This window comes from Hippoglossus hippoglossus, chromosome 1 (genome assembly GCF_009819705.1).
Source record: "Hippoglossus hippoglossus isolate fHipHip1 chromosome 1, fHipHip1.pri, whole genome shotgun sequence".
Lineage (NCBI taxonomy): Eukaryota > Metazoa > Chordata > Actinopteri > Pleuronectiformes > Pleuronectidae > Hippoglossus > Hippoglossus hippoglossus.
The window spans coordinates 28,447,619-28,463,220 of record NC_047151.1 but is presented as its reverse complement, the minus strand read 5'-3'; the positions used below and the strand labels follow the sequence as shown (position 1 = coordinate 28,463,220).

The 15,602-nt window shown below is 45.9% G+C and overlaps 2 protein-coding genes across 10 annotated transcripts in view; one reads left to right on the top strand and one right to left on the bottom strand.

The window, feature by feature from the left end:
• Positions 1 to 370: 370 nt before the first annotated feature.
• Positions 371 to 15,602, bottom strand: part of wipf2a (WAS/WASL interacting protein family, member 2a) — a 32,178-nt gene continuing 16,946 nt past the window's right edge. The window contains exons 9-10 of the transcript XR_004614334.1: positions 8,583 to 8,587; positions 371 to 382 (exon numbers count right to left, since the gene is read on the bottom strand). The gene's annotated coding sequence lies outside the window, so the exon portion shown is untranslated. The remainder of the gene's footprint in view (positions 383 to 8,582; positions 8,588 to 15,602) is intronic.
• LOC117764577 (nuclear factor 7, brain-like) lies at positions 5,821 to 10,054 on the top strand. 9 transcript variants are annotated; one of them, XM_034590537.1, is made up of 6 exons: positions 5,821 to 6,010; positions 6,095 to 6,194; positions 6,315 to 6,452; positions 6,553 to 6,672; positions 7,141 to 7,355; positions 9,895 to 10,054. In XM_034590537.1, exons 3-6 carry the CDS (start codon positions 6,322 to 6,324, stop codon positions 9,948 to 9,950), a joined length of 522 nt encoding a protein of 173 aa, XP_034446428.1. In that variant the 5' UTR covers positions 5,821 to 6,010; positions 6,095 to 6,194; positions 6,315 to 6,321; the 3' UTR covers positions 9,951 to 10,054. The 9 variants fall into 9 exon arrangements, with proteins under 9 accessions (XP_034446428.1, XP_034446392.1, XP_034446435.1 ...); XM_034590501.1 differs by having other exon boundaries at positions 6,095 to 6,219; XM_034590544.1 differs by having other exon boundaries at positions 6,074 to 6,194.

Below are 15,602 nucleotides of genomic sequence, written 5' to 3'. Positions count from 1 at the left end.
ATCAGGTAGGTGAGGGGGAACAGGAGGAGACAGACAGGGTCCAACAGGTAGATCAGGTGAGTGAGGAAGGACAGGAGGGGACAGGGGGAGTCCAACAGGTAGATCAGGTAGGTGAGGGGGAACAGGAGGGGACAGGGGGAGTCCAACAGGTAGATCAGGTAGGTGAGGGGGAACAGGAGGAGACAGGCGGGGTCCAACAGGGCCAAGTAAGTGATATTGACATGGAGAGAGATGAGGAGGTGCTTAAAGTTCCTCATCTGAAAAGAAAGACCAGGAGCAACAGTGGAAGCTCAAAGGCAAAGAAAGGAGCAGTGAAGAAAGGAGGGAGAGGAGCAGCAGAGTCCGAGTCCAACATGGAGACCGACTCTGCTGACAGTGAATCCTCCGACTTCAGGACAGGAAGCCAGAAGAGCACAAGAAGCTACAGTGCGGGGAAGATAAAAGTGTTTCTCCAGAAAACAAAGAATATGAAAGGATTGAAAATAGAAGATTATTTCTCTGATAAAGAGCAGCTCTCAAACTCTGCCCGGCTGCTCATGAGCAGCAAAGGCAGAGGAGGCTTCACCGACCAGGAGATATATAGACTCAAGAAGATTGTTCAAAAAGTTAGGCAAGAGAAAAACAACGATGAAGATGATGAATGAAGTTTTACGTCCTGATTACCAATCAGTCCTGGTTTTGTGTGGGGTTTTTATATTTTACAACATGAGTCTTTTAAACATTAGCTCTTTAAATATAAACGGAGCCAGAGGTGAAGAGGTCTCTGATGTTCCAGCAGGTAAAACTTAAAAGAACTGAAGTGGTGTTTGTACAAGAAACACATAGTGACTCTAACAATGAGAATGACTGGAAAAGAGAGTGGGAGGGGGGGGCAGGTGGTCCTGAGCCACCTAAGCACATCCAGTGGGGGGGTGGGCATCATCTTCTCCAAGAGCTTCACACCAGAGTCTTTGGAAGTGGAGGAGGTGGTGGAGGGCAGACTACTGGTGGTGAGGGCAAAGGTTGAGCAGTTTTATTTAGTTTTTATAAATGTTTATGCTCCGGTCTCAGGACCCGACAGAGTCTGGTTTTTAAAGGTTTTAGACACAGTTTTAAGCAAAGTTAAAGTAGATGATTTTTTATTTTTAGGAGGAGATTTTAATTGCACAGAAGATGATGTTTTAGACAGGAACCACCTCGAGCCCCACAGAGCATCGCAGCGTGCACTGAGGCAGCTGCTGCAGGCCCATGACCTTTGTGATGTGTGGAGAAGGATGAGTGACAATAAAAGACAATACACCTGGACTCATTGCCGAGGGAATCTGATTTCCATGGCGAGATTGGACCGGTTTTATTGTTTTAAACATAATTTTAGCATCTTCAGAAAGTGCAGTATACTCCCGGTAGGTTTTACGGATCACGCGCTGGTTGTGTGCAGCGTTTTTATCTCTAAATTAAAGTCCAGAAGTGCATACTGGCATTTTAACACGTCTCTTTTACGTGATGCACATTTTAAGGATGATTTTAAGTTTTTCTGGAGCGGTTTTAAAGAAAGAACAAATGATTTTACTTCTTTAAAACTGTGGTGGGACTATGGGAAGGTGGAGATAAAGCAGCTCTGTCAACAGTATACTCTCAATGTCACAAGAGACATTACCAGATCTATGGAGGATCTAGAGACGGAAATTGTGGAGTTGCTGAATTTAATAGATTCCACTGGAAATCAAGATCATATTAAAGATCTCAAGTCTAAAAAATCTGCTCTTACAGACCTACTGGGCACTAAGGCTCAGGGGGCGCTGGTCAGGTCACGGTTCCAGACGGCAGCGCTCATGGATGCACCATCGAAATTCTTCTTTGGACTGGAGAAGAAGAACGGACAAGGCCGACTCATCCACACTCTGCGATCTCCTGAAGGAGAAGAACTCAGTGACAGCAAGGAGTTCCGGAAGAGAGCCGTGAGTTTTTATAATGATCTGTACAGAAGTGAATACACCGAGAACATTGCCATGTATGAATCTTTCTGTGGAGAGCTGCCCAAAGTCCCTGAAGACGTGAACACTGGGTTGGAGGGCCCCCTGTCGATGCAAGAACTCTACACGGCCCTGCAGAGCATGGAGGGGGGAAAGGCCCCGGGCATCGACGGGATTCCGGTAGAGTTTTTCAAAGAGTTCTGAAACGAGATGGGGGAAGATCTTTTATCTGTTTTTAACGAGAGTTTTAGAGACTTGGTGCTGCCGATAAGCTGCAGGAGGGCGGTAATAACTCTCCTGACAAAAAAAGGAGATCTTCAGGAGATCAACAACTGGCGTCCTGTGTCCCTCTTATGCACGGATTACAAGATCCTTTCCAAAGCGCTGGCAAACCGTCTGAGAGAGGTGATGGAGGAAGTGATTCACCAAGACCAGACCTACTGTGTGCCTGGCAGGTCTATCCTGGACAATGTGTCCTTAATTCGGGATATTGTGGACTTCTCCAGTTCATTAGGCATAAAAACTGGTCTCATTTCTCCAGACCAGGAAAAGGCTTTTGACCGGGTTGAGCACCTTTACCTCTAGAAGACTCTGGAGAGGGTCGGCCTCAGCCCATGTCTCATAGCTATGATCAAGGTTTGGTATCAGGACATTGAGAGTGTACTGAAGATTAATGGAGGCCTGAGTGCACCTTTTAAAGTGCACAGGGGGGGGAGACAGGGCTGCTCGCTCTCAGGGATGTTATACGCACTTTCTATTGAACCAATGCTAAATAAGATAAGAGCGAACATTGAGGGGTTGATTTTAAATGATTTTAAAAAGAGCCACATTTTATCAGCATATGCAGACGACATCATCGTCTTTGTAAAAAACCAGAAGGATATCCAAGAACTCGGAAAAATTGTCAGTAATTTTAAAACCATGTCAGCTGCCAGAGTGAACTGGGGGAAAAGTGAAGCGCTGGCAGTTGGAAGTTGGGAGGGGGGGCTACCCAGTCTGCCGGGGGGGTTGGTATGGAGAAGAGACGGTCTCAAGTACCTGGGGGTGTATGTCGGCAATGAGTCCATAGTTCAGAAGAACTGGGAGGGGGTGGCTGAGAAGATACAAGGGAGACTTAACAAGTGGAAATGGCTGAAGCCACAGTTATCATACAGAGGCAGAACACTGATAATAAACAACCTGGTAGCTTCTGCTCTGTGGCATCGACTCGCCTGCATGGAACCACCGAAAGGACTCACACAAAAACTACAAACCATTTTAACAGACTTCTTTTGGGACAGGTTACACTGGGTGCCCCAGTGTGTGTTGTTTTTACCAAAGGAGGAGGGGGGGCAAGGGCTGGTGCACATTCAAAGCAGGGTAGCCACTTTTAGATTACAGTTCATCCAGAAGTATCTCACAGGTCCACAGGATGTTGTTTGGAGACAAGTGACAAGCAGCATCCTGAGGGGGACAACTGGTCTGGTTTTAGACAGGGCACTGTTCTTAATGGATTTTAAGCTTTTAAAACTGTACGGATTATCTCCTTTTTATCAGTCACTTTTTAAGACATGGAACCTTTTTAAATGGAAAAGGCTGGAACCTGTCAACTCACTGCACTGGCTGTTGGAAGAGCCGTTAATCAACGGAGCCAGGCTGGATGTCCAGAGCAGCTCGACACCAGGCCTCACCAGCATGCTGTGCACCACCGGAGCTGTAACCCTGAGGAAGATAGTCGATGCAGCAGGTCCTGGACTGACCGACATCCCGGCTGTGGCTTCCCTCATCGGACAGAGGTCCATGCGACAGGCAGGAAACATTTTAAACTTATGGATGAAGAGACTCACAGACGAGGAGGTAAAGATGCTACAGGAGTACGGTACTGGAACAGAAACCCCCGACGACAGCGACCCTTTCCCAGAGTTGGGTTTTACTCCGAATCTGGACGGGCTCACGGGACCTTTTTTAAATAAGACGGACTGGAAACAGGTAGAACTGCACACAGCCAAAGGAAGAGCCATGTATGAGTGTTGTGTTTTAACCCTGAACAGAAGCAAACTGGATGTGAGGACTGACACGGTGTGGAGGAGAAGACTGGATGTGGACAGCAAGGTCAAACCAGTGTGGAGGGTTTTATACAAACCACCGTTGAGGAAAAGGACTGGTGACCTGCAATGGAGGATTTTACACGGTGCCATCGCGGTTAACAGTTTTATTTCCATCATCAACCCAACCGTCAAATGCAGTTGTCCATTTTGTGGAGAAGCAGAGACAGTTTTTCATGCTTTTTATGACTGTAGAAGACTCTGTTACCTTTTTAACACACTTCAGAACGTTTTTAAACAGTTTGATGAGCCGTGGAGTAAGACTGCCTTCATCCTAGGAGTTGGATATAGAAAATCCAACCCTAGCACGTGGAAATTGTTAAACTGGATAGTAGGAGAAGCCAAACTGTCCATCTACAGCAGCAGGAAGAACAGAGTAGAGGACAGGACAGGACAAGAAGCACTTCCTGTTTTTATCTCGCTGCTGAAGGCCAGAGTCTGGGTAGATTTTAGGTTTTTTAAAGAAATGAAGAACATGGATGGCTTCATCAAACAGTGGTGTTTTAATAACGTAATATGTTCTGTGATTGATGATGTTTTAATATTTAATATTATTTTCTAGGTAGGTTTTAATATTGTTCTGAACTGTACTGCACATATCCACTTATTGTCATGGAAACATTGACAGTAGTTTTGTAAAAATTTTGAAAATAAAGGTTTTAAAAATCAAAAAATCTCTCTCTCTCTCTCTCTCTCTCTCTCTCTCTCTCTCTCTCTCTCCCCCCCCCCCACCCCTCTCTCTCTCTCTCTCTGCCCCCCCCCCTCTCTCTCTCTCTCTCTGCCCAGTTTACTGCCTCATGTAAACTTGTAGTTTTTCTACATGTATTTATGTATTGCTGATCTACACTGATGAGATCTAGACCTCATACTTATTACAGTGGGTGGATTAAAGGCCTGAGTGGAGACGCACACATGAAATGGACCTTGCTTGAAAATACCTGGTATGTGCATCTTATCAGTTCTGCCATGTAACTAATAATTATTATTCACGACGATGTATATTAAAGAACTCTATTTTCTATGGTTTTCTTCCTTCATGTGTTGGAGTTTAGTATTTTGTGTTTATACTGAAACAAACGTGTGTTTTTCTTTGAAGCAAATAAAAACTGTTTTTTTAACGTCACGATTCTCCAATAAGCTTTGAGATCAACTTGTTTTATACTGTATGTGAATAAAACACTAGATGACAACTTACATGTCAAATCAATCCAATGAAAAGATGATCAAGGCTTTGGTCAAGTTTTCTGTGAAATAGAATTTACACTCACATCAGTTTTATGTTTTGTTTTCATAGAAAGTAGTTTCTATGGTGGAATTCCAGTGAATCCAGTTTAAACTTGATGGGAAAACCATGTTGTCTGCAGCCAGGTACTCTGGCTCTTTGCTGACACCTGGTGGTCAAACACTGTGACTGTTTCTACTTGGATCATTTTATACATCGAACACTCGTCTAGTCAGAGAAAAGAAGGGGATGCAAATCTCAGCAATTATTGAAATACACAACGGTCAAATAATGCATCACAATGCAGCTGTATTTCTCTAGATCTATAAAGCAGACACTGTGACTGGACTGTGTAAATGTGACATGACGTGGCAGAGTTCTGCAGATGGAGTCACACATTCAGCTCCAACACGAAATATAACAACCTTCAAATCACAGGAGGAAACATGGGTTTGAGCTCAGGCTTCATTTGATGGAGTTGAGCAGTTTGGGAGTTTTACACATTTTAACAAACTATTGACGGATCAGACCAATCGCAAGGAAACACGTCTTCATCGAACACACACTCACACACACACACACACACACACACACACACACACACACACACACACACACACACACACACACACACACAGAGTCACGTGATTTCCAGTAACTGCAGAGCGGATGGAGCAGCCACTGAAAGTGAAAGTGTTCAGACTTGTTCTAACTTCAAGGAGCAGACGGAGGAGACGTGAAGTCTGAGGCTGGTGAGTGTTCAGCAACATTTATATTATTTTCATATTATTTTACTGTCACTGACTCTGAGTCAGTTTTCTACTCGTGGACTTTAGAGAGAAGAAGATTCAGGATGAACTTCTGTCAGTCAATCAACAGTTTGACTCAACGCTGTGATTGGCTGAGTCCAACACATTAAACCTACAACTGTCTCAGGTTACCGTGACAACAGGGACACAGTGTAGGAGGGTTGACTCTGTTAGATTTGAAGAAACACTGAGTTTACGTACCTGGCTTCATTGTGTGTGTTTGAGCTCACAGTGTTTTTCCTCTCAGACTGAAGATGAGTGTTTATGAGGAGGAAGTGGAGGACAGAGCAGAGTCTCCAGGGTTCAGCTGTGTGTCTCTGAAGAGCGACTGGTCCATGGAACCTCCTCCACTCTTCAGTAATGAACCTGGACCCTCACACACAAAGTAAGAGACCTGCTCCAAACATGTGAACCTCCAAACTGAATCCTCAGAGAATGAACCAGTGAATGATGTGTTCTGAACAAAAACATGTTTGTGTTTGCAGAGGTCAGGACCACAGACTGAGAGCAGAGTCTCCAGGGTCCAGCTGTGTGTCTCTGAAGAGTGACTGGTCCATGGGACATCCTCCACTCTTCAGTAATGAACCTGGACCCTCACACACAGAGTAAGAGACTGTTTCTACTGTGACCTGCTCTGAAGAGGATTTAGTTTCCTCTAGTGTGGCCCCTGCATTAGGACACAGCTTCATTGAAGTTGGTGACTAATCTCTCAGAATCACTCAAAGAGCTCAGACCTCCACCAAGAACCAACACGCTCCTTATGAAACCACTTTGAGATTCACTAGAGACTCATTTTGATTTGGATCTGCACCAAATTCCACACACTGGTAAACATCAGTCCTCTGAACATGTCTGTGTAAGAGGAACCCCCCCCCCCCCCCCCCCCCCCCACCCCCGATCTGGTTCACAGACCACAACCTTCCACCAAGTTTACCGGTAATCTGTCGTTTTTTATAATCCCACTAATGAACCAACCAACACACAAACATACTGGGTGAAAACAAAACCTCCTTGACAGAAGTAATGACAACCTGTGACTGGGACATGTGAGTTATCAGGAAATGTCTTCACAGGGAGAGGAAGAGGAGTCATGTTTCTGAGGAGGAGCAGTCGTCCTGCTGTGCTTCGTGTCAGGACGTCCTGAAGGATCCAGTCTCCACCAGCTGTGGACACTGGTTCTGCAGACAGTGCATCACCTCATACTGGGACCAGTCTGGCTCTTCAGGAGACTCCTCCTGTCCCCAGTGTGGACAAAGATCCAGAACAGGAGCTGGAGCTCAGACAGCCGGTCAGAGGAGCACTGTACATGTGTCTGCTGATGTCTTCACTTCTGACATCAGCACATGTGGTTTTATTTTGTTCCTTCATACAGCATCAACATTTAACATCGTTATAAAAGCACAAAGTTAAAAAGCTTTTATTTTCTGTAGTTTTTCTGTATCTGATGAAAACAATCAGCAGATTCTCAGATTCTCTGTCTCTGACATTGTTTCTTGTCTTTCAGCAGATCGTGGTCTGCAGGAGGTTTTAGATGAACATAAGCTCAGTGTGAGGAGGAGATGTGAACATGTGACTGAAGGAACTGATGAAACAGGAAGTAGAACCCTCCTCAACAGGATCTACACTGAGCTCTACATCACAGAGGGACAGAGTGAAGAGGTTAATACTCAACATGAGGTGAGGCAGCTTGAGACGGCTTCCAAGAAGAAGATCCTCCACGACACTCCCATCAAGTGCCACGACATCTTTAAAGCCTCAACTGACCAGCAGAGCAGCATCAGAGTCGTCCTGACCAACGGCGTCGCTGGCGTTGGAAAAACCTTCTCGGTGCAGAAGTTCACTCTGGACTGGGCAGAGGGTTTAGAAAACCAAGATGTGGGTCTGCTGACTGTGCTTTCGTTCAGGGAGCTGAACCTGGTGAAAGACCAGCAGCACAGTCTTCTCACGCTGCTCCGTGTTTTCCATCCAGCGTTACAGAAGCTCACGGCCGAGACGCTCGCTGTCTGTAAACCTTTGTTCATCTTTGACGGCCTGGATGAAAGCAGACTTTCTCTGGACTTCAACCACAGGGAGCTTGTGTCTGATGTCACACAGAGGTCATCAGTCAACGTGCTGCTGACAAACCTCATCCGGGGGAATCTGCTTCCCTCGGCTCTCGTCTGGATAACCTCCAGACCTGCGGCAGCCAATCAGATCCCTCCTGCATGTGTTGACAGGGTCACAGAAGTACGAGGCTTCACTGACGCCCAGAAGGAGGAGTACTTCAGGAGGAGATTCAGTGATGAAGAGCTGTGCAGCAGAATCATCTCACACATCAAGACGTCCAGGAGCCTCCACATCATGTGTCAAATCCCAGTCTTCTGCTGGATCAGTGCTACAGTTCTGGAGCACATGTTGACCACAGACCAGAGAGGAGAGCTGCCCAAGACCCTGACTGACCTGTACTCACACTTCCTGCTGGTTCAGACAAAGAGGAAGAACAACAAGTACGGTGAGGGACATGAGACGACTCCACAGCAGCTGACGGAGGCTGACAGGGACGTTCTTCTGAAGCTGGGGAGGCTGGCGCTTAAACATCTGGAGGAAGGAAACATCATGTTCTACCAAGCAGACCTGGAGCGGTGTGGTCTTAATGTCACAGAGGCCTCAGTGTACTCAGGAGTTTGTACTGAGATCTTCAGAAGAGAGTGTGTGATCTTCCAGAAATCAGTCTACTGCTTTGTTCATCTGAGCGTTCAGGAGTTTCTGGCTGCAGTCTACATATTCCACTGTTACACCAAGAGGAACAGAGAAGAACTCAACAACTTCTTGGGAACATATGGGAACACAGGCAGTACCTTCTCCCTGAATGACCTCCTGAAGACAAACATGGAGAAATCCCTAGCCAGTACAAATGGTCATCTGGACCTGTTTGTTCGCTTCCTTCACGGCCTCAGTCTGGAGTCCAACCAGAGAGTCTTAGGAGGCCTGCTGGGTCGGACAGGGAACCATCCAGAGATCATCCAGAGAGTCATCAACAACCTGAAGGAGATCGATACTGATCACATTTCTCCTGACAGAAGCATCAACATCTTCCACTGTCTGACTGAGATGAACGACCACTCAGTTCATCAGCGGATGAAACAGTTCCTGACGTCAGAGAACAGATCAAAGGAGAAACTCTCTGAGATCCACTGCTCAGCTCTGGCCTACATGCTGCAGATGTCAGAGAAGGTTCTGGATGTGTTGTACCTGGAGACGTTCAACACATCAGACCAGGGTCGACGGAGACTGATCCCAGCTATGAGGAACTGCAGGAAGGCTGTGTGAGTCCAGACATGATCAATAACATGTTCAATCAGTGGAGATGAGTCGTTCTTCAAATACACTCAGTGTTAAATGGTTCTCATTGTTGGGGCAGCATGGTGTTGCAGTGGTCAACACTGTTAGTGCAGCCTTTCTGTGAGGAGGAGGTTCTCCTGGTGTCTGCAGGGTTTTCTCTGGGTTCTCCAGCTTCCTCCACAAACCCAAAGACATGGAGATCAGATCTAATCAGTTTATCTTTGAGTCAAAATGTGAAGAAATCCCCTAAAGACAGACTTGAGACATCATGTTCAAGAGGCCATGAACATGTTCTGTGACCTTGACCTTTGACCTTTGACCACCTGAATCTAATGAGTTCCTCTGTTAGTCTGAATGAACGCTTGGACCAAATCTGAAAGGATTCTCTTGAGGAGTTTTTAACAAAAAGGGGATTTACCAGGGTGAGGGTCACATGATCACGTTTTGTATGAATGTTGTGTTTTCTGATTTAATTCTCACAGATTTGATATTTTCTTTAATTACAGACTCGGTCGTTGTGGACTCTCAGAGACTCAGTGGGAAGTCTTGGCCTCAGCTCTGAAGTCAGACCCCTCACATCTGAGAGAACTGGATCTGAGTGACAACGAGCTGCAGGACTCAGGAGTGAAGTCACTGTGTTCTGGACTGGAGAGTCCAAACTGTCGACTGGAGACTCTGAGGTCCTTAAATCCTTGTTCACTTTTCAGACATTCTTTCTTATTGGGTCATTATTTATTTAAATTGTCTCAGTTCTGCTCTGCTCACTGTCCCTCAGTCATCTGTCCCTCACCCAGCCTGTCAGTCACGTCCACCTCATCAACTCCATTCACCTGCACTCACCTGCTCCTGATCACTAAGAAAGTGTCAGTAAATAACATGTGGACTGAGGCCGAGCACTCGTCCTCCTCAAGTTTTCAAAATAAGACACGTTCTTATTGAAACACGTTGGACAGTTGATAAGTATAGAAACAAACAGGAAGTGACTGTCAGGAGCCATCCCGACTTTAAACAGTGTTTAATTACACAAACCTGCTCAGTGACCAACACACAGAGAAGAAGGTGATGAATGAAACAATGGTCCAACATGTCTGATCTGATATTTATCTTCAGGTCACAGACTGGACTGAGGTCAGCAGCATGTTGAGAGTCTGTGTTGACATGATGACGATCCACAACAACAGGAGGACACATTCTAATATTCATATTTCTTTATCCAGGTTGAGGAGATGCAGTCTGTCAGAGATCATCTGTTCTTCTCTGGCTTCAGCTCTGAGGTCAAACCCCTCTCATCTGAGAGAACTGGATCTGAGCTTCAACAACCTGCAGGACTCAGGAGTGAAGGAGCTGTGTGGTTTTCTACAGAGTCCAACCTGTCGACTGGAGACTCTGAGGTCAGTTCACTGACTGACTTTTGTAGATCTCATATCTATAAAACAGTATTTATACACAATTTATCTCATTTAATTCTAATTTAACATAATTCCTCTTCATACATAACTTGAATCCATTCATTCATTAATCTGTGACATTTTAAATATTCAGCTACTTGTTAAAACACTGAGTTTAGTTCTGGATTTCCTAAACTGATCTGCAGGACAGAGACCGGGTCCAAATAATCTATTTGTACTGAATCAGGACTCGTTTTTAGTCCAACATGTCTGATTTCATATTTATCTTCCATGTTATGAGTCTGTGCTGACATGAATATGTGTCTGTTATTTTCACACATGAACTCAGTTTAATTTACAGTTCAGTTTTATTCTTTATCCAGGTTGTGGAGCTGCAGACTGTCAGAGATCAGCTGTTCTTCTCTGGCTTCAGCTCTGAGGTCAAACCCCTCTCATCTGAGAGAACTGGATCTGAGGTTCAACGACCTGCAGGACTCAGGAGTGAAGGAGCTGCTTGATCTAAAGCAGAGTCCAACCTGTCGACTGGAGACTCTGAGGTCAGTAGATGGTTGGAGTCAGTCCACGCTGCTTTCATCAGTATGTTACTAAACACAGTCAGTATCACAGATCCAGGGTCTGTGCTACCAAGCAGGATTTGTGGTTATCAGGTTAACTTCAGGTTTAGTTTTTTCAGTCCTACGAAGCTCGTCCACTTCTTAACGAGGTAAATCACCATGGTAACTTCTGATGAACGGCTAACCTGCTCCAGGTTAAGTTGGAGATCAACCCATATTGAAGCTCCGCCCACTGACCACAGTGACTCTCCACTGTTGTGTGGTGCACTCTCTCCTTAAAGGGACGGATAAGGGAAGTTTAAATCCACGTCTGGTTGGTTCAGTTGATCTCTAACTCACCCAGAACATCTCAATCTCTCCAGACTCATCCTGTCACCAAAACACCAGATGCACTCAGTCAGCTTCCTGAAGATAGGTCCATGTGTTTCTACTGAGGAGTGATGTCAGAGCTGTCCACCACAGTGTGTGTCCTCAGAGACAGTGAGACAGTGTGTGTCCTCAGAGACAGTGAGTGTCCTCAGAGACAGTGAGACAGTGTGTGTCCTCAAAGACAGTGTGTGTCCTCAGAGTCAGTGAGACAGTGTGTGTCCTCAGAGTCAGTGAGACAGTGTGTCCTCAGAGACAGTGTGCATCCTCAGAGACAGTGAGACAGTGTGTGTCCTCAGAGACAGTGAGACAGTGTGTGTCCTCTGAGACAGTGTGTGTCCTCAGAGACAGTGAGACAGTGTGCGTCCTCAGAGACAGTGAGACAGTGAGTGTCCTCAGAGACTGTGAGACAGTGTGTGTCCTCAGAGACAGTGTGTGTCCTCAGAGTCAGTGAGACAGTGTGTGTCCTCAGAGTCAGTGTGTGTCCTCAGAGTCAGTGAGACAGTGAGTGTCCTCAGAGACAGTGAGACAGTGTGTGTCCTCAGAGACAGTGAGACAGTGTGTGTCCTCAGAGTCAGTGTGTGTCCTCAGAGAAAGTGAGACAGTGTGTGTCCTCAGAGACAGTGTGTGTCCTCAGAGACAGTGAGACAGTGCGTGTCCTCAGAGTCAGTGTGTGTGCTCAGAGTCAGTGTGTGTCCTCAGAGACAGTGAGACAATGTGTGTCCTCAGAGTCAGTGTGTGTCCTCAGAGACAGTGAGTCAGTGTGTGTCCTCAGAGTCAGTGAGACAGTGTGTGTCCTCAGAGACAGTGTGTGTCCTCAGAGACAGTGAGACAGTGCGTGTCCTCAGAGTCAGTGTGTGTCCTCAGAGACAGTGAGACAGAGTGTTTCCTCAGAGTCAGTGTGTGTCCTCAGAGACAGTGAGACAGAGTGTTTCCTCAGAGTCGGTGTGTGTCCTCAGAGTCAGTGTGTGTCCTCAGAGACAGTGAGTCAGTGTGTGTCCTCAGAGTCAGTGAGACAGTGTGTGTCCTCAGAGTCAGTGAGACAGTGCGTGTCCTCAGAGTCAGTGTCTGTCCTCAGAGTCAGTGAGACAGTTTGTGTCCTCAGAGACAGTGAGTCAGTGTGTGTCCTCAGAGTCAGTGAGACAGTGTGTGTCCTCAGAGTCAGTGAGACAGTGTGTGTCCTCAGAGACAGTGAGACAGTGTGTGTCCTCAGAGACAGTGAGACAGTGTGTGTCCTCAGAGTCAGTGTGTGTCCTCAGAGACAGTGAGACAGTGTGTGTCCTCAGAGTCAGTGAGACAGTGTGTGTCCTCAGAGACAGTGAGACAGTGTGTGTCCTCAGAGTCAGTGAGACAGTGTGTGTCCTCAGAGACAGTGAGACAGTGTGTGTCCTCAGAGTCAGTGTGTGTCCTCAGAGACAGTGAGACAGTGTGTGTCCTCAGAGACAGTGAGTGTCCTCAGAGACAGTGAGACAGTGTGTGTCCTCAGAGACAGTGAGACAGTGTGTGTCTTCCACTCGTCTTGTTAGTAAACAACAGATTCAGATCTCGTGGCCTCGAGTTATTTATCTCGTTGACACGTTATTATGTCGTGGTCACGTAATATATTTTTACCAAATGCCACCAGGGGGCGCTGTAACTGACACAAGCTGGACCACAGCTGACAGCCTCACACGAGGAACAGAGACGGTGTCGTCTTCATCTGATCTGAGACAGTTTGTTCTCTCACTTCATCAGTGAAGAACTGATCAGGTGGATCTTTGTCACAGCTCTGAGATCAGTGGGACTGAAGCCTCTCCTCATCACCATGGTAACCAGGAGCTCTTTATACAGAGCAGAACCTCTGCTGAGGTCCATCTGTCTCATCTGGTCCCAGTTTGTCAGAAGCAGATGTTCATCAACACACAGTGAAACATGTCTTCACCTGTAACAGCAGTAAATCCACCTCTCAGGTGTCCACTCTGCACTTTGACATGCAGAGGAAACACACTTAGCTCTTAGCGTGTTCATTCCAACACGTGAACATGAAGCAGAGAGGAAGCTGCTCCACCTCTGAACAGGACTGAAGTCCCTGCTGCTCTTTCTACTGGATGTGCTGCATCACTGACTCACAGCTGATGAAGTGAGTCTCTGGAACACTGATGTCTTCTTCTCTCAACAGATGGGAGGGGAGATGTTGGTGGAGCTGAGTGTGAAGAGGACAGTGTGTGTGGACGGAGGCTGAGCTGTGTCCTGAGGATCCAGAGGCTGAAGCAGCAGCAGCTTGTGTGTAGTCTCCAATCTACACAACCCCTAATCTGCATGTGTCTGTGAGATGAAGCCGGAGCACCTGGAGAAAACACGGGGAGAACATGCAGACTCCACACAGGAAGACCCCATCTGAACCGGATTCAAACCAGCAACCTTCCTGCCCCGATTGTGTTTATTCACATGAAGAATGTGTTTATTGAAATGACACAAGCAGAATATATAAACCCTCTATAAAGAGTCACATACAGTGTATTTAAGTTTGTCTTTCTTATTGTCCCCCTTTGTCCCTCAGTATGTCTCCATGTGTGTAGAACCACATTCTGTGTATATGTTTGTTTATGATCTTAAAGTTCCTGGATTCACGTCACAAATTGATTTAGTTCCACACAAAGTTAAACACATTGAAATCACTTTGAGTTTAAAATCAGAGTTTTGTCTTTGACACAAAAGATCAAAACTCTGGACTTAAAAATGGGACGTTTTCATTTCTGCATCAGGTGCAGAGCGGTGGTGGCTTTTCTACTTTTGACCCACAGGTGGCGCTGTAGTATAACAGCAGCACATCCCAGTCAAAGCCTTTATATTCAGTCTATGAGTCAAACACATGGATCATTTCCTCTGTGACAAACCAGATGTAACGAGAAGAAAAACATCTCAGAGAGAAAAGTCCTGTTTCTACTTGTCTCTGCTTTAATGCTCAATAAACATCCTTCCACCGACTTCACTGGAATCATGACTCTGCTTTTCTTTCCTCTTGCAAACAAACAGGTGGAAACATCTCGTCCTTGGTGCAGGTAGAAGAACAAAATCACCAGTTTGACATCATGGAAACCACCAGAAGAAAAGTGAATGTCACATTTACAGTATGAAGAAGAGTCGATGAAGAGCAGAGCATCTTTAAGTCTCTGAGGAAACTGTTTCATAAACATTTTACCATATTTAATAGAAAACTGACCCGAGGACGTTTTATACAAACGTAGATGAAGATTCTTGTTGTACGTTCTCGACACCACCTCAGAACAACCACAAGGGGGAGACTGTAGCAGGCCTCTGGGAACAGCAGCATGCTGGGAAATAATTGATGATGGGAGGTTCACAGCAGAGACAAGGGACAGAAAGTGTCTGAGAGATGATGTCCTGAAGACAGTGGACATTTTGGGCCTGTTGTGTTGAACAGTTTGTGTTATTCTGTGGAGACACTTGTCTCAACATGATGATTTCACTTCCTCTTCAAGCCCGTCTCAGTTCTTTGTGACTTCAGGATAAGAAATGTTTGACAGAGTCAGTTCCTGACAGGCTCAAGTTCTCACTGTATGGAGAGGTCATCATGTGACTTTGTTATGATCCTCAACACACGTGTGTCAGTGTAACATGTGACTGTGACGCCATGTTCATGAACACGCTGCTCTAACATCTGTCCAGCAGATGTTGAAGCTCTGAGGTCCACTTCCTCTGCACCAGAGTGAGACCATCATCTCTTCATGGAGCTGTGCACGAGGCTGTTGTCACGGTGACCAAACACAAAGTGTGAACAACACGTCGTCCAAAGGATCCGTTAGAATTCCATCAAACACATTTATGGGATATACTTTATACTTATAAGGAAAAGCTTGTGCTCGTAATGAAATTCTACATCTG